Source organism: Leptinotarsa decemlineata, unplaced genomic scaffold (assembly GCF_025532065.1).
Source record: "Leptinotarsa decemlineata unplaced genomic scaffold, Ldec_3_MD MMD2_P_RNA_scaffold_6, whole genome shotgun sequence".
Taxonomy (NCBI): domain Eukaryota; kingdom Metazoa; phylum Arthropoda; class Insecta; order Coleoptera; family Chrysomelidae; genus Leptinotarsa; species Leptinotarsa decemlineata.
In genome coordinates this window covers 11,852,554-11,872,630 of record NW_027412533.1, presented here as the reverse complement: position 1 = coordinate 11,872,630, position 20,077 = coordinate 11,852,554, and the positions used below count along the sequence as shown (strand labels likewise).

The 20,077-nt window shown below is 33.2% G+C and overlaps 2 protein-coding genes across 3 annotated transcripts in view; one reads left to right on the top strand and one right to left on the bottom strand.

Annotated features, from left to right (window-relative positions):
* LOC111508788 (uncharacterized) overlaps positions 1 to 12,821 on the top strand; it is a 40,523-nt gene extending 27,702 nt beyond the window's left edge. Inside the window, exons 3-6 of one of the 2 annotated variants that reach the window (XM_074169983.1) lie at positions 2,245 to 2,301; positions 3,160 to 3,255; positions 5,105 to 5,200; positions 11,543 to 12,821. In XM_074169983.1, the coding sequence (XP_074026084.1) occupies positions 2,245 to 2,301; positions 3,160 to 3,255; positions 5,105 to 5,200; positions 11,543 to 12,603 (1,310 nt within the window). In that variant the 3' untranslated portion in view covers positions 12,604 to 12,821. The remainder of the gene's footprint in view (positions 1 to 2,244; positions 2,302 to 3,159; positions 3,256 to 5,104; positions 5,201 to 11,542) is intronic. The other variant, XM_074169984.1, reaches the window with a different exon arrangement.
* Positions 1 to 20,077, bottom strand: part of Trpgamma (Transient receptor potential cation channel gamma) — a 369,660-nt gene that overhangs the window by 240,268 nt on the left and 109,315 nt on the right. The window contains exon 3 of the mRNA XM_074169989.1: positions 16,847 to 16,889. The gene's annotated coding sequence lies outside the window, so the exon portion shown is untranslated. The remainder of the gene's footprint in view (positions 1 to 16,846; positions 16,890 to 20,077) is intronic.

The following is a 20,077-nucleotide window of genomic DNA, read 5'->3' as shown; positions in this document are numbered from 1 at the left end:
ATTGTTTTTAATTATGCTTATGTATCAAGCTATTTCGCAATAGCTTGATACAGTTTTTAAAAACTGTATCAACTTTGCATCATTTTTGGCATAATTTTTGCTGGTGTTTTAAATTTTTGCGAAATAAGTTGTATTTAGAATTGCAATTGGTAATAAAAATGCATTGGAAAGGTAAGTTAGGCATAAAGCACTAGCTTTGTTGAGGTTTGGCTAAATTTGAGAAATCGGCAAATGTCAACTTTTCGAAAAACTGTAAAAAAAACTAAATTTGTACTAGAGAGCTAAAAATTGGTTTATTGGTAAAAAATGTAAAAACAATAATCTTTTTTCTCTACCGATTTTTGAAATTTCGAGCAATAACTGCTTTTCTGAACAATTTTTGGAAAAAATGTCAAATTCGACAGGGAAGAAAAATCAAAGTTGGTAGTACTGTCGAAAGCGCTCGCAGATAATCAATAGAAAATATAAAGCTTCAAATCCTTTTTGTAAAATCTAATATTGATATATATATATATATATATATATATATATATATATATATATATATATATATATATATATATATATATATAAATATATATATAAAGTTGAGAAACTTAGCGACTGGACATTTATGTGAAGGTATGACATTTGTCAAACCAAAAAAAAACTCCGTTAAGGTTTAACTTTTTTCGTCAATTTATATTTTTACTGCCCTGAAGAAGATTCCCACTAGAAGCGAAAGCTTGGCAAAGTAAAGCAGAGTTTTTGATTTTTTGACTGAGAGATCCCGTTATTCCATTCTACTGTATATATATATATATATATATATATATATATATATATATATATATATATATATAATACTTAATAATTTCAGAACAGAAACCCCGTACCTTCACTCTCTGTGATTTATCATTTTACAGTTCTGTGAAATCTCATTGGCAGCAATGCATTGGTCAGAACAAGAAATTCTGCCAAACTTAATGTTTCGTGTCAATCATGTCTGACTACCTGTTGAGTTCAATTTTCAAATTCATTATTTCATATTATTCGTGTAATCATCTCACATTATTGCAAAATTCTGAATGAATATTACATGTTTTTAACCAATTTTAATCTTGACATACATATATAAGGATCCTCTTTGTTACTTATGTGTTAACTTCATTTTAACCTCACTTTCGTAAGTATGAACACGTTGTCCATACCCGTTTGTTTATTCAATAATTATTGTAGAGTTCCCGATGAAGAGACAATAAACGCCTCGAAAGCTTGAACAGAAAAAAGAGTTTTACAATCTTTCTGCCTCTGACTGCTATACCCGATTCATTCCCTTCGTTATTCCTTAACTTAGCCAGTCGAGCTAACCTTTCCTTCTATATATATATATATATATATATATATATATATATATATATATATATATATATATATATATATATATATATATATATATATATATATACATATATATATATATATATATATATATATATGTATATATATATATATATGTATATATATATATATATGTATGTATATATATATGTATATGTATATATATATATATATATATACATATATATATATATATATATATATATATATATATATATATATATATATATATATATATATATATATATCATTTCAAATTGCCCTTACTTTCTTGACAGTACACTTTTGGTATTTTTCATGAAAACCCACACCTTTTCCAAGCTAACCCAGCTAATTCCGCACAGAAAGCTGAAGTGAAACCATCATATACCTGTGCAACGTTTTCCACTCGAAACATTCGTCGCAAGTTACTTCCCACTATGAAAAGCAGAAATTAATTTCTATTGGTCAGTACGACCAACTGATAGACTTCATCTCTTACAAATCAGTGAAATGGTGAAAAAATTGAAGGCTAGGTCACCATAACTGACTTTTACAGCGATGAAACGCTGCTTTCCAAAACTGACAGCCAAAAAGTTAATATCTTGGTATCATTATGTAATTGATGTATGTAAGAGTAAACAAAGGACTGTTTGGGTTGAGACCCTTGTCGCGATTCATAAATCCCACTCCACATTTTACACAACTTAATAAATCAGTGCCTCTATCGTAAGCCATAACACAACAGTAAACTTTCAAAAATTTCTTCGTAACTGTGAATTGAAAAAATCACAATATATCCTCTTATACTTCACACACACAAAGACATTTAATTTTTTTTTGGCGTTTTTCCGAGTATTTTTTTTTTTGTGTTTTTTGTTACAGGAGGATCTGGTCCATATCGGCCCATAGGTTTCGTTCCTCCAGGACAACCGGGTCACGGTGAGTGAAAAAATTCAATTTGATTTGAAAATGTGTCGAAACTATGGATCAACTGTTAAACAAAATTAATTCAAATTGATACATAACTGAGTACGAATATCAACATAATCATCAATCAGAAATTTTATGAAAGGTATCAATATTATGTAGGTGCATAAATAAAAAGGTAATGATATAAAATGTCCTTTACATAGAACACTATCATCCTCAATATTTATGTATAAATATTTATGTGTAGATATGAATTTATTCAAGTTACCTATTCTAAATTCATATTTGGAATAGGTCCAAACGAAATGTTTGGACTTGGTTTATCAGGGGCCAAGTTTACCACAATTTAGAATGAAACGCTGATTTGGCGTTCCGTTTTAGAATCAGTGAAAGTATTAGGTCGGGTTGGCGTGAGTGATTTGCTCCACTCACTCAATCGACCGCTGTGTGAACCGGTGGTTCGAGCCGCGAGGCCCGGACAATCGATTCCACTGGGTTGAGAAATCAAATTCCACAATTCAGACCTTTTTGATTTTTGTACGTTATAACACTGTTGACAGAAAAGGAAAAAACCGTAGTTATTAATTACTAAAAGTTTCTATTGGAAAAAAAACTTTGTAGTCGAAACAGACGAATCAATTTTTGTCATGATGAGTATATGTATACACATTCATATGGCGTCGTTTTGAAAGGTACCATTTTTTTTTCGGGATGGGTCACCTCATGACAACTAATTTTGGTTAGGTACATTCATTTTTCTTGTATGTTCTCTGCTTTGAATTTGAATAGAACGGTGATAACTCATGTAATAGCTTCATGAATTTTTCATTCAATTCATTTATATTCATATATAATTCTGTATATCAGGTACAGGAACAGTGAGACCAATTGGCTTCAATACGGGAGGCAGTCCTGGTCAACCAGTTGATCCACCTAAACAAACAGCCCCTCTTGGAAATAGTGGTAAGTAAATAAAATATTTAATATGGGTAATGACGGTGTGGTATTGCGTTATATGTTTATATGGAAGTGGCTGTTTCTAGAGGGCTTTTTTTCCAGTTTGTATCTGAAAGTTACTTCTTCGCATGATCTACACATCTTTTTTGTATACAGTTATCTTTTAGAAATTGATTGCTTCCCTTTTGGAAGATTTCCGCATTTTTTTGTATCAAGATAGAGAAGTAAAAATCCAAAACCTTTCTGTCCCAAAAATTGATCTCTCCCAAAAATATACCCCATTATATTTAAAGAAATGTTTATGGTTCACACTGAACCAACATCCAACTCAAAGTGTATATTTTAGTATTATTCATAAATTTACTCAAATATAAATTGTAGTAAATCCAATGTTATTGTTTTCGGACCAAAAGCCCCTAGAAATGATATTTGCAAATCTGTGGAAGTAGTAGTAAATGATCATGTACTTGGGGTTGTCCCAGAAGCCAAAAGCCTGGGCATCATTTTAGATAAGGACTTGAAATTCGAAAGTCAGGTCAATCAGTTTATTAGACTTGCATATTATTCGCTTAAAATTATATATGGACACCGAAATTTCCTACCCATGAAGGTGAAGGCGAATTTGTGTGAATCGTTAGTTTTATCTATATTCAATTATGCTGATATTTTGTATGGTCCATGTTTAACCAACCAATTCAAGAAAAAGATACAAAAAGTTCAGAATTCCTGCTTACGGTTAATTTTTGGTATTAGAAGAAGAGAATGAATATCACATAAACTGAAGGATACCGGCTGGTTAAACATGAACGATAGTTGAATGTTACATGCTACAACTTTGTATCACAAAATAATTAATAGTTAAGTGCCGTCTTACTTACACCAGAAAATTACTTTTAGAACTGATATGAATAATATTAATGTAAGGTATAAAGGCCGACTTACTCCACCATTCTTTCGCACATTCTTTAAAAGGAGTTTCAGCTACCAGATCTGTGCAATTTATAATAACATTCCCGAGCTCATGAAACGAGATGACGTCAATCATTTTAATACCAATTTCGAACGATTCTTATTATCTTCAAACTATTAACAACCCAATAGCTACCTACCTATTACAAATCTATAAATAGTCACAATATTCTAAGATGAATAAAAATCCCTTTTGATCTGTGCAATTTATAATAACATTCCCGAGCTCATGAAACGAGATGACGTCAATCATTTTAATACCAATTTCAAACGATTCTTATTATCTTCAAACTATCAACGACCCAATAGCTACCTACCTATTACAAATCTATAAATAGTCACAATATTCTTAAATGAATAAAAATCCCTTTTGTTTATTCCTTTGCGTACTAGGCGACATTTTTTAGGTTAAGTGGAAGAGCAACTGAATGATGACTTGTCATCATGTAAATTGAACTTCGCCTTTCATCTTCATATAATAAATGAACTGTTCCTGATTAATTTGCTTTAAATGTATTAGAAGATAATAAAGACGATATTATTATTTTTATTATTATTAGTTTGAGATACTTTATTTTGTAAATTATTGTGAAAAAATGGCGTCAATAAAGTTTATATTAAAAAAAAAACTTTGTAGTCGATAGAGACGAATCAATTTTTGTCACGATGAGTGTGTATACACATTCATATGGCATTGTTTTGAAAGGTGTCTTTGTTACCATTTCTTTTGCGGGATGGTTCACCTCATGACAACTAATTTTGGTTACACTCATTTTCCTTATACGTTCTCTGCTTTGAATTTGAAGAGAACGGTGATAAATCATGTAATAGCTCCATGAATTTTTCATCCAATTCATTTATATCCATATATAATTCTGTATTTCAGGTACGGGAACAGTGAGACCAATTGGCTTCAATACGGGAGGCAGTCCTGGTCAACCAGTTGGTCCACCTAAACAAACAGCTCCTCTTGGAAATAGTGGTAAGTAAATAAAATATTTCATATGGGTACTAACAATGTGGCATTGCGTTATACATTCATAATGATTTGCTAATGGAAATTTTCATGATCAGAAATAAACCAGAACGAAACATTCTTTCTAGTTGAATAAACCCAAACTGAAAGAGAATTACACATTAGAGTGAAAATTATTTGAAATTGTTCCTATAGTGCATATTGAAATCACAAGATAAATTTAATCTTTTGAAAATCTGTTTTTTAAAATATGTTTTTTCGTTAACCAGCTTCTGCCGGAAAAACAAATTTTTAGTACTTGTAATACTTAGTACACATAAATGATTCCTCAATCACTAACAGAATAATTTCAAAAAATGAAAATTCACTAGTGAGTCAATAATGGCAAGATTGAAATGGGATCCTTGTTTATTTTTATAGTACTACTCATGATACTTTTTATTCTTTTGTCATATTGGTATTCTATAAATCTTTCAATTTTAGTATTTATATTGAAAATGTTTTTTTTTGAGCTGAATATTTTCTACAGTAAAAATAAGTTTTTTCTCTGCCCGGCTGTCGCCTTCCTACGAATTTCATCCCTCAAAAGTCGAAACTTGTGTGAGCTGAAAATCAATGGGGTCTTACCGTTTAACGTGTGATTCATAGCACAGTATTTTCACGCCTTATGAAAGTTTGTGAAAAAACGTTTATTTTTATCGGAAAGTAGGTATCATATTAGTTTTTTTTTGTATTCTGGGGAATTTCTCAGGTGACTTATCTACATATTTTTGAAACTGGGTGCTTTCATTGCAGTTCTCGAAGCTCATTTGGGACTGCTAATCATTGGGATAACCTCGTAATTTTTGAAGTAAAGAAGCATTTTCAATGTTTAATATTTCTTGAAATTTGATGTACCTAATCCATAATAGTATCTGTTTGTCCGTTTGTCCGTTTGTCGAATCCACTATTGAATTTCTTCAAGGCGATATCTCTGATATCGATTCATATTTCTGTGCTTTAGAAAAAATATATACAAGGAAATATACCTCTGCCTTGGGTTCTATGTGACAAAAAAAGTGTTTTCTTCAGAAATATTCATGATATACGAGGTCTGTTCAGAAAATAAGGTGAATTTTCATTTTTTTTTCAAAGAATATTCATTTATTCACTTTCTATTTTGTGCCTTCCAGATATAATACACCTGTGCCAGTGTTTTTTACAATCTTCGAAGCAGTTCAGATATGCACTTTGTCGTATGCCCTTGAGCAATCTTAGGAACAGTAAAAAGTCGCAGGGGGTCAAATCTAGTGAATACTGTGACTGTGACATGATTACGGTGATGTTTTTGTTTAAAAAGTTACGAAGAAGCAATAACCTGTGAGCAGGTGCATTTGTTGGAATTGTTTATTATAATATATCGATGTTAATATTTCATCTCCCTATATGAATAATTTTGTTTTATGTTTTTCTCCCCCCATTTTGCAATCTAATTGCAAAATCATTCCAGCCCAAAACGCTTCGGTATCTTCACTCTTCTTCCAGATCTTGTTATTACTTGTGATGAAGCCGTCGCATCTTGGTGTCTTCTTTCGTATCTATTTTCTCCCTCTTCATCTTCTCCTTGCTGTGTTAACTTTCCATTGTAAATGCTATTGTTTTCTCCGTTTCGATTTTCTGGTATCTCGTTAGTATCCCCTTCTCTAGTCTTTTTTAATTGATTCGCCGTGTCTGCCTCAATTTCTAATGGAAACAATCGCTGCAGAGGACGAATTAATTCCCCTCGTTCTGTTTTAACACGTGCTACTCTTTCTATTCCATCTCTTCCTGGAAACAATTGTAAAATTTTCCCCAATGGCCAGTTTACTCGTTTTTTGTTGTCACTTCCAATGAGTACAATATCTCCAATTTTTAGTGAAGTTACCCTTTTTTGACCAGTATGGACTAATTCTGCCAGATATTCCTTCCTAAATCGACTACGAAGGCCCTCTCGAAGTTTTTGCAGATACTTGTACCTTTTCAGTAGATGATCTCTATCAACCTTATCCAACTCTGGAGTATCTGTGCTTGAGTTTGAACTAATAAACATCAAAGGCGTTAATGGAATCAGATCCTCTTCGCTATTTGAGATATATGTGAGAGGTCGAGCATTAATATTTGCTTCACAGTCACACAAAACAATCATGAGTTCTTCGTAATTTAACGATGATTTTTTAACTTTTTTGTAGTAGACATCAACCGAGAATTGGCCATTTCATCATTTCTCATTATTTCTGGATGACCTTCAATCCAAGGTAGATGAACTTCATATCTGTTCTCTTTCCAAGCTATCGTTTGATTAAACTTCTTTAAAACTTCTTCTTCATGTTCATCTTTGGTTTTGAAATGTGCAACATCTTTTATTCCTATCACATCCAAATTCCATAGATCTGCAATGGAAAATTCAGTAAAACCGGCAAATATAGTAGAATATGTCGAACATTCACTTACTCTCTGACCCATTATTGTCCAACCTAAATAAGTTTCGAGAGCAACGAAGCCATTCATCAAATTTTCGATTTTCCCTGTCAAAAGCTTACCAAAAACATCGGCTCCTAATAATAATTGTATTTCATTTGAAACATCAAAGTTTCTAGTATCACTCAAAATTATATTTCTATGTTTCAAATAGTCTATAACGGATAAATCAGTCAAACGAGGTAGGTTGTTACATATTTTCACTTGTTCCACCACATTCACTTCTGTTTCAAATGTATTATTTGGATTTTGAATAATAATATACACATCATGTATTTTTGGTAATGACTGAAACCCACCAAAAACACCTTGTAGGTACAATATTTTCCTGACGAACACTATCCAATCGTAATTCAGCTGCACATTGTCGTGAAATATATGAGCTTTGCGATCCTGAATCAAGTAACGTTCTAATCAATTTCTGTTTGTCATTATTGACAATTTTGACAACAACCGTTTGCAATAAAGTTTCGTTCGAAAAATTGTTTGGATTTTTATCATCTTGATCAGTGATACCTCTCTTCACATGCAAATTAGGACATAAAATGGGGTAATGTTTCATTGAACATATCAAACACCTAATTACAGCTCGACAATTTTTACTAATATGATTCAATTTTAAACAAGAAAAACATCCACATTTTTTCATTATTCTAGATTTTCTTTCATCAATTGAAAGACTTTGAGCTTTCAAACAATCCTTACTTGCATGTGAATTCAAATCGCAGAATAAACAATTATTTTGCTTATCTTTTAAATAATCTTTGGGATTAGCTGTGTACAAAGCAGCTGCTGTATATAATTCGGGCTCACCTTGTTTTGGAAAATATTTATCCTTACTGTCATGATATTTGTTGTGCTCGTGTCCTTTTCCAAATCCTTTTTGTGCCAAATTTATCCGTTCTTCTGACTCAACCTCCATTTTCAAAAAACCTAATAACATATTCAAATAATTAGTACCTTTAGAATTGTCATTATCATCCTTCTCATTTCGTTGATCAAAATTACGATGTCTTTCCCAAGTTCTTAAAACTTCTGCAGGCAAAGCCGCTTCTACAAGAGGGAAAAGCATAGCCGCATATTTTTCGCTAGTAACTCCTAGGGATTCCAAAGCTCTTAACTGGGTTTCAAGTTTATCATACAGATTGGAAAGAGACATACCTGTTTTAGCTTTTGAAGATTGTTGCAGTACAAGTTGTAATAGTTCCCTTACGTAAACTTCGATTAGGAATTCGTCCCTGGCAAAACGAGTCTTCAACTGGTCAATGGCTTTAATGTAATTGGGCCCAGAAGGGGGGTAACTTTCTATTAAATCTCGAGCAAGTGAACCACTGTCCGTCGCTTGTAAAAGTTACTGAAACTTGTCTTCATTATCTATTTCTGGGTCGTTGTGAATCTTCTTGAATTGTCCCCAGAACCCAATCCAATTCTTCACGTTCCCATCAAATTTCGTCAGTTCTATTCTTGGTAAATGAAATTTTCTCTGAATTTTCTCCGTTATAGAGAAATTGGAACAGCTCAAACGATCTTCTTGGGTCTTCGTGATCTCGTTCAATCGGAATTCGCATTTGGATTTATATTTTATCAGTTCGTCTCTGTAATATTCTACCTCATCGTACTCTAATTCAATATCATCGATGGCATCTAATGACAATTTTTTTTCAACTCCTTCATCTGCCTCGAATAATCTGCTACTCTTATCCTCCAATTGTCTCAGTAGAAACAGTAAATCCTCTTTAGTCGAATCTCTCAGCTTCAAGGCTCCATCAATCGCTTCAACAGATTTTTTGAAGTCTCCTTAACTGCTGCCTATTTTTCTTCAAACTATCCCTCTTTTATGTCCTGTCACGGTCGCCAAATATTGTAAATGAGATGGATTCTTATTATTTAATTGTTTCAAAAATAGGTTTTGACTTTTCTCGAAATGACTTTTTATTAATACTTTTAACAACTGAACTCTACTCTATACAATAGTTACCAAAAACATAAAACAAAATTATTCATATAGAGAGATAAAATATTAACATCGATATATTATAATAAACAATTCCAACAGCATTATCGTGATGCAGAAGTCACGAATTGTTTTTCCACAGTACTGGACGGTTTTTTCATATTGCTTCTCTCAAGCAGCGCATAACTTCAAGACAATACTCCTTACTGACTATACGACCATGTTGCAAGAACTCCTGATGCACTATGCAACGGTAATCGAAAGAAACAATGAGCAAAACCCTGACATTTGATCGAACTTGGCGTGCTTTTTGAGCTTAACTCTCCTGGGCTTTTCCATTGGGACACTTGGACTTCGGTTTCGATGTTATAATCATGTAGCTATGATTTATCACCGATTGATACCCTTTTAGATCATCGTTGACGTCATTCAATAGTTTCTGAGCGATGCTCTTGCGACGGTTTCTGTGGTCAAAATTTTGCAATTATGGAATGAACTTTGCTGCCATATGTTTCATGCCCAAAATTTCTGAAGAAATTGCATGGCGTGAGCTAACCGATATGCCACCTTCGAAGATTTTTCACAACAGTTTTCTTTATATTCTCAACATTTTTATCGGTTATGCTGTGGCGTCCAGAGCAAGCGTCGCCGTCGACATTCACATCTTCTCGAACATCTGTGAGAACTTGTACCACTAACTCGGAGTATACCACCGTATACCACTGTCACCATTTCGAAGGTTTTTGAGCACTCAATTCAATTTTTTACACAAAATTTAATACAAATCCTTCGATTCATTTTTTTTTCGGTAGCAAAAAGTCGCCGAACACGCAAAACACTTTTATTTCTCTTACCAATAATTTAACAGCTGAAACTGAAAATATGTTCGAGACAAGTGTACCAACATAAAAAAATTTCCAAAAATACTAATCGAATGAACGTAGCTCGCAAAATGTGTACATTTACCTTATTTCTTGAACAGACCTCGTTTATAGATACATTTTAAAATTTGTGATGTCGTTTCCAATTTGGTTTTCCACGGAACTCATTAAAATATCTGCGAAGCTTTCGGTTGAACACACATACACCTTTAATTTTTTTTCAATATCATTTCTATACCAATCTACAGCAAAGTATATGGCGAACCATTACAGCTACAACTTCAATTTAGGGGAAGTTGAAATGTTACTGTTAAGTATTTTCATCTGATAATAGTGTTATAATAAACCATAAAAAATATAGATATCACAACAGTTGAAAATTGTTGGTTTCAAATAGAAAACCATGAAATGCCTGTGTTCACCTACTGATCCCATTCAATATATTTATTCAATTATTAGTTTCATCATTAGAAAACAACAACAATTCAGCAGAGGAGAATCTACGATTTCATCCAGTCATTGGATAAATGATTGGAATCCTTGAATATTCACTGAATTTATTGGAGCCTCTGGAGACACCCTATATTTTGTTTTATGAAACAGAGGACATTGGCAGATCAACATCTTCAGATGATGTGGTGCTATAGGTTTTTCCGTGTTTTCCTGCAGCTGATAACTTTTTGTTGTTGTTATAAAATTTCATGATTTGCATTGAAAAGTTAAAAAAAGATTATATACTTTCTATATAGGTATTCTGAAATATTGAGTTTTGATTTTTTTTCCAAATATGAGGTCATGGTCATGGTTGAACTCTTTTTCCTCTGCTGAAAGTTGGTTTGCATATGTTGAGTTGAGATTCTCATTCAAAAAACTATTTCTATCATCTTTAATACTTCTGAAAGAAAATCTAGTTTTATTATTATACAATTTTGGTACAAACACCACAAACCAACTTATATATTCCAAATTCATGCAAATTTTCCATAATACTAATATTATTTCATTAACAAATTTCAGGAAACAACCCTCCAGCATACAACCCAGCAGGTTACGGTCATCCACCAGCATACAACCCAGCTGGTTATGGTGCTCCACCAGCCTACAATCCCTCAGGATATGGTCATCCTCCAGCATACAGCCCAGGAGGCTATCCACCAGCCTACTCTCCACAGGGTCACCCTCCAGCATATTCCCCTGGATACCATCCCCAAGGAGGAGGTGGTGGAGTCACCATCATAAACAACAATAACAATAATCATCACTACGGAGGAGGATACGGTTATGGTGGAGGATATGGAGGATTCGCACCAAGTTACCATTATTCATCATACGATACCGGCAGTAGTACTTTGGGATTCTTTTTGGGGTATTCTTTGGGAAGACTTAGCACACCCAGTTATCACTACCACAGTAGCTATTATGGTAGCTCAGATTATACTCCAAGATATGACCACTACGAAGTTCATCATTATTACCACAACAGAGACAATGTTCCCAAGGAGGCTGTGATCGCTCCTAATGCTGTAGTTGCTTGTGTTGGAGACAGTGGTTCTTTCTGTCCTGCTAACACCACTTCTCTATGTACCAACAATGGAGCTGTAATGTGCGTTGCCAGCGCCATATCAACAGTGCCTTGTACTGTACAAGGACAAACGAACTGCGTCAAGAGTACTGTCCCATGTCTCAACAGTACCTCTCCTGAATGCAAGGAAACTTCTCAGAACACAACTACTTTATCAATTCCCTGTATATCTACTGCTAAGATCTACGCAAATGTGACATATGTAAATAACACTATTGTTGTTGCTAACACCACTAATGTCAACAATAATGTAACTGTGAATGGTACTTCAACGACTAATGGTACAGCTACTGCATCTATCATCACAACCACACCAGTTCCCGATTCTACGATGACTGTGAATACTACAAATGTAAAACAGGGTCCGCTTCAAGAATTTTGCGTAACAATCGTAGCTTTGCCTGCTGAGAGAAAACCAACAGAAGGCGAAAAGCTTTTTGCCGCAAGTGAAAATATTTTTGGGCAGTTCGCAGTGAAAGCACTAGGACTTGATTAAGTACTTTTCGTTACCACGTTCAATCTTGGATATCATACACTTTAGAATTGAATCGAAATGGGGAAATTAATTAATTGATTAAGTTACCCCCTGGATACTCGGATTGATTTTATACATTGATATTAGCTTATAAGTAGTAGATTTTTAAAATTAAGTCATGTTACGAAGTTATTGATATAATTCGATGTGATATTTCAGAATAAAAATATTTATATACATTCATTTGTTAATTTCAGATTCTAGCAAAATTTTAGTATCCTCAATCACATCATGTGATTTTCTAGTCAGAATACAGGGTGCACTTTGGTGAATCATCCTCTAGACCAGGGGTCTCCAAACTACGGCCCGCGGGCCAAATCCGGCCCGCCAGTGTCATCAATCCGGCCCGCGACAGCCAATGATTTACTGTCATGAATCTGGCACGCGACAGCCAATAATTACCTAATTGTTGTTACTATTGCTGTGATAAGTTGAAGAAGAAAACACAGAATGATAATTACTCGGTTTTATTTACTTGTGAGGTAAAACTTAACGACAGAAATGATGACAAAGAAACCTCAACTTGAATATCTAAGTTTAAGCATATTAATAACTAACAAATAATTGAAATGAATCACAGTAAAACAAAAACACTAATGAGATTTATGTAATTGTGATTTTCCACCGACAATACTTTGTAGTTGTGGATCAATTTTACTTGTACCAATTATCAAAAGAGATTTAAGATGCTCATCGGTTAATTGAGATCTGTAAACATTCTTTGTGTACTTCATCTTGGAAAACGTTTTCTCACACAAGTAAGTACCTAGTACCAAAAACAGAAAACAACCCACGATCAAATTTATGCAAATTATCAAATTGTTCCAGTGGAAGACTTATAAAGTTCCAACAAAGATGAATTTTGATATTTGTTCTTAAAGCATATCACTGCACCGTAAATCAATAATTTTCATTTGGACTTCCGGGGCCAGGGTTTCAATGTCAGAATCAAAAGGATTTTGAAAAAGCTTAATTTTATTCGCAATGACATCAAAATCTGAAAAACGAGTATCAAAATTTATCTTCAAAGCACTCAAAGTTTCGATTGCACGGGAATTTCAGTCTCTGTAGTGTGGCTGAATATTTCACATGTTTCAAAATGTGTGAAACATTTTTTATGTAATTGCGATTGAAATAGTATTATTTTCTGCCTGAAGGATTTGATATTAGTGTATAAATCAGGGAGAAGCTGATTTTCTCCTTGCAATCTCAAATTCAGTTCGTTCATATGATTTGTCAAATCGACATAGAAGGCTAACTGCCACATCCATTCACTATTTTCTAAATCGGCAAAAGGGCGCTGCTTCTCATTTAAAAAAGTTTTGATCTCTGCTCAAAGTTCAAAAAAGCGCTTAAGGACTTTTCCGCAACTAAGCCAGCGTATGGAGTATGATATGGTGAATCATTTTTTCCAATCTGTTGAATAAACTCGGGAAATTGTCGGTGAAGTGGATCTGATTAAGTTAACAACTGATATGACTCCTTTTAGAACTTCAGACATATCCAAACATTTTTCGCACAAGGACTGTTGATGAATGATACAATGTAAGACTAATGGTTTTGAACCACCATCATTTTCTACAGCCTTTGACACAAGTACAAACACTCCTTTATTTTTACCATACATATTTTTGCCTCCATCAGTTGTTATAGTTTTCAAATTTCTCCATCGAAGGTTCTTTTTATTAATGGCATTTTCAACTCCCTTAAAAATATCTGCCCCAGTTGTCGTGCTGTGAATACTATCAATATCAAGAAGTTCTTCATACACTTCATAGCTTTTATCTACTCTGCGAATAAAAATCAACACCTGAGCAGTATCTGACACATCCTTTGACTCATCCAATGCTAGAGAAAACCACTCATGATGTTCATTTTTGTCAGACAGTTGAGATGATATATTTTCTGCGGTGTCTTGCACCCTTCGAGCCACGGTGTTTGCTGACAAACTGACACTTTTGAATAAATTTACCTTTTCGGGGCATATTTCTTCGGCTACTGTAATCAAGCATTCTTTTATCATTTCTCCATCGGTGAATGGTTTGCCACGATTTCCAATTTCAAGAGCCACACGAAAGCTGGCGCGAGTTGCAGACTCTTGTTCAGTATTCGCTTTGGTAAACAAAGATTGCTGCGATTTGAGTCCGCGTTTCAAAGCTTCAAATTTTTCCTTCCGCAAACTTCTTGTATACTTGGAGTAACTTTGAAGATGTTTCGATTCATAGTGTCGTTTGATGTTATAGTCTCTGAGAACGGCTATGGTTTCGTTACAAATTAAACATAGCGCCTTTTTACTGGACTCAATCATAAAATACTGAAAGTTCCATTTTTCTTGGAACGTTCTGTATTCACTGTCGAGTTTTCGCTTCTTTTCCATACTAACAAATCACACATAAAAACAATAAGTCATATCAAAATACTTTTATTGACGAGTGTTACTTTATTTTACAATAGACAGTTTCGCTTCCTTCGAATTTCCTACGCATACTAACTCGCAGTTGCGCCGCTAACCTTTTATATTCAATTATTACTACCATCTCGAGGTGTTCGGAATACACTAGCTAGAACCAGAACTTTCTCGAACCAACGCGGTTATTCCAAATATTTAATTACGCCTAATGCCACCTAGCGGGTAGCTGAAAAAGATAGTACATAGTACCACTACTCGCCACGAGATGTCGTTACACAATAATAATTGAAATGCAAAAAAAGCGTAAGTTTGCTTAGGTCACGCACTTTGCGACTATCCTAGTCTAGAAATATAGTTGAGGGCAGAAATTGGCCCTTGGAACAAACTGAAAAAATCATTATGGCCCGAAGGCTTCAAAGTTTGGAGACCCCTGCTCTAGACGATCATTGATCAATACGTATTGGAAGGCTATAATCAGGAAAGCTTCAAACATTTGACGACATAATGAAGCATATTGATATAAATTTTCATTGAAGTGTAGTGATATAAGCTGTATTGATTTTGGGTAATAAACATTTGAAAACAATTCATAACAGATCGCGAACTTTTCAAGCACAATCAACAGACAAAGTAAAGATGTCTAGTTGTATTGATAGAGATACAGTGGAGTGCATTGATGAGATCTTCTGATAAACGGAAAAACAGATTTTAAACACTTTTTTTTTAAACAGATAATATTTTCCGTCTAGGAGTCTTCAACATCCGACAGTATCTTGTATGGAAAGCATACGATATTTATTCCAATCGATTCATTTTTCAAAAAAATAAAAACATTTCTGGCTAACAATATTTCAATTTCGAAGTCAAACTATCACTTCATAATCTAAATACTATGTTAAACTCTATCCGATAAAATAAGAAAAAAATTAAACTCACCCGAACTGGTCCAATGGATGTTTTAAAAAAAAGTTATGCCAAATAATAGTAGCTCTAACCTAACGTAATATAATCTACACTTTTTGGGGTTCTAGTTCTCTATTTTTATACCGGAAATATGGTAAATTTTAGAACAAAGGAACAAAGCAATCGAGTTAAAATTAACTCTTCACAAAACTCTTCACAAAGTTACTTATAAGTAGGTAGGTACAATTAGCGAAAAAGAGTGAACCAAATTGTTTTGAGAAATAGGTATTGTATGTATGTAGGTATTAAACCAGAGGATAATTGTTTTGCTAGTGTTATTTATAGCTTCGGCACTCGGTGATAAAACATGTTTTATTCAAATGCTTTACATAATGCCGTATGATAAATTAATTCGAAAAGAATTATACCAAAAAAATATCCTAATATTACAACAAAACATCTCTTTTTCATTCATGCATTTACTGCAGGTAATACTATATCTGCTTTAAAAATGAAAGTAAAAATTAATCCATTGGAATGTTAAATGATTCTTATAGCTTTATTGAACAAAAACTCAACCTGTTTTCAGAGATATACCAAGTTGACAATATGATCCCGAATGATAAAACCAGCAATTAGGTTCTCAATAGGTATTGGAGTTGATTATTGTAAGACCATTGGCAAACAAAGAAACATTATTCAATATATTGTATTGTTTTTGTATACCTATCGGTTCATATTGGAGTCTTCAGTGATTATGGTGATATATTTTTACTGTAAATCTGTAATACTTTCATCACAAGTGTTGTGCTATACTCAGTGGATAGTACCGAGAATTCAATTAGATATTAATAATAATAATATTATTGTTCATTTCAGTATATTTCTTACCTGTGTCCGCAATCCCTCTGTCATGATCCGTCCATTCTGAAAACTGAAAAAGAAAACTATAGTCAAGAACAAGTTTGAAATGGATTCGATTATGATAAATCTTTATTGAAAATGAATTCGACAGTTCAGCTCAAAGTTCTTGTCAGAATCATCTCCTGTTTTCCTTTATACAAAATTCATTCAAGAAAACCACAAAATATAAAAAATCGTAACGGACATAAAATTGGAATGATTATCAACTCATCAACATTCTTCTGCTTAGAACTAATGGGGACCATAATTCACTCCTTGACCATTATTGCTAGTTTCGCCATGCACCATGCACCTTTGGTTGTCCTTATCCTGGAAAAAAACTTCCCAAACTCTTTCCAGTTTTCATGAAGTTCTCAATGCATTATTTTCAAGAACTATAGCTATATCATTCTTCTGAATAGGCTATCTATTATCATGCCAACTGTTTCAATATGACTCATGAATCAGGACAAGTCTTTCAGATTATAGACATCTCTCATATTGCTAAACGGAGATCAGAATGACCGTTTCTCTTCTTCATTTCATAACCATCAGACAATCTCATGTTTCTAAATTTTTTCGGAAACTTCAAATATGTATAATGTAGGTAAAGGCATTATCTTAGCATTCAGTGATGTTCAGTGACTATCAAAATTTTTATTCTAATCTCGTCAGTTGAACCCATACCGAGTGCTGCCAGACGAAGGGTTATTTATTGTGAGGTTGATTATTATCTGAAAATGTAACTTTTGTATATATATATATATATATATATATATATATATATATATATATATATATATATATATATAGATATATATATATATATATATATATATATGTATATATAAATATATCCGTGAAAAATTTATTCACTTTTTTCCCGGGGAAAAAAGTAATTTCATAAAAAGTGACATTTTGTTACCTGTCATCAGAGATAAAATGTCAATGTTTTCCCCGTCACAGAAAAATATATATAAATTACGTGTCACGTTGTTTGTCCGCGATGGACTCCTAAACGACTAAACCGATTCCGATCAAATTTGCACACCGTGTGCGGTTTGATCCAACTTGAAAGATAGAATAGCATACATGTTAACTTATAGTCGCAATATTATTGTATTGCAAATTATTTTTCTATTATTTGACATTCACAATTATCTGTTAACTTCAAACGATTTTGACAGATGACGATATCTGTTGACTGGATTGAGTGAGTAATCAATAGATGGCGCTGCTATGTTAAACCTACAAAAATGTCATACAAGCTACAATGTTGACGAAATTAACTTCCAGGTACAATAGTTGTCACCAGGCGATCTGATGTCTTTTAAATCAATCGATACTGCTGTTGATGCAAATGAAAGTGCAAATTTTCTTATTGAATATTTAAATTCACTAGATATACCTGAAATGCCACCACATAATCTTCGATTGAAAATTGATTCCCCTACATGATTTGATCATCAAAAAGATCACCGGAAATATTCTTAAAGCAACCATTTCAACTGGGAAGTTCACAGGAAAAGTGGTCCTGTTGCCATGTATTCCAATGATACCGTCAGATTCTACCATACTTTTCAGAAGGTTACAGTTTCCAAGTCCTTTAGCTTTTGCCATGTCTATAAATAAGTCTCCAAGGCCAAACAATGTCCATTTGTGGTTTAGATTTAGAAAATCCATATTTTCCTCATGGGCAACTATATGTTGCATGTTCACATGTAGGGAAACCGTCGAATCTGTGACAGATTAACCAAAAATATTAATTCTTCTGTATTGATTTCTGCTCAATATCAACTGAACAAAAGTTTCAAAAAGTTCAAAGTCCTTCCCCTTCAAATTCCAATCCAGTGGATTTTTATACCAGCTTTAACGTTTCCGTCTTCGTTCGTGAATAATAATTTCATTGTACTAAGGAGTTACGGTAGTAGAAAATCTGTCATGAAGGTCGCCATATTTTTTTTACAAATGGCATCTATGTAAAAAATCATGGTGGTCCCCGTGACTAATGTTCTCCTACCGTTCCTCTTAAATAGTTTATTACAATGTAATATAACAACAACCTTAGCCACAGCAACGCCTGGCCGGGTCTGCTAGTTTCATAATATTTTTCTCATGATACACTATTCAATACAACAGTAAAAACAAAAAAAACAAAACGACAAGTTTTTTCTGTTATTAATGTTGCTATAACTAAGGATTCAGTGGTACTTAATAGTAGTTTTAACCTATATAGGGTTATTGAAATATCGATATGCTCATCACACAGAAAAAACTGGCAACAAGATTTTCTTGTTCATTTTGAAATTCTCTGGATGTTCTTGACTTTCAGAAATATATATACCAAATTATAGAATGTTCATTCGAACTCCACATTTGAAAATTAGAGCGTTCAGAAATGAAACTTGACATCTCATCATTGCCTTTGACAAAACTTTCTTGATGTACGATGTTTTCAATTCTAGGGTATTGAAAAGAATTTTAGCAGACAGGAGGGAAAGAAAGTTTATTGAGTTTTCAATCGAGCGGTTCAGATGAAATTTCAAAAGGAAATATCGTGCACATGCTTTTTAGGGAAATTTTCCATCAAACTCCCAATTGATATTGATGTCGTTTGTATCGGCTCCTTCCATATTGAAAGGCAACTTTTGTAGTGGAACTCGTGTGCTCGTTTTACGCAGTTGAATCTAATTTTTAAGTATGATTCTAACTAATAACACAACACAACAAAGTTTTCGTTTCGGGGTTGAAATTAGATGATTTTAATGTATTTCCACGTGTTAAAACCGAAAGTGACCATAAAAATTATATATTAGCTCTTGTTTTCAAGATATAGTATCATTATATTATATATATATATATATATATATATATATATATATATATATATATATATATATGTATATTGAGTTTTCAACAAATGAAATATTTCATCACCAACAGTTGGTACACATGTTTGTTTACATAACACCCCTCTCATCAGCTGTTCTTAAGTAGTAAACATAACCTATGTGAGTTTGTCAATTGTACGCACGTGGTTGCTATTGAAATTATCGTGTGAAGTTGATTTTTAAATTAATTTAAGTGCTGATCTGAAATGCCTCGAAAGTGTGTGAATTCTGTCGATAGCTTTTGGTATATATGTGGTGAAATAACATTTAAGGCTCAGAAACGTAAAATGACACCTATCGTTAAGACAGCCTATGAACATTATTTTGG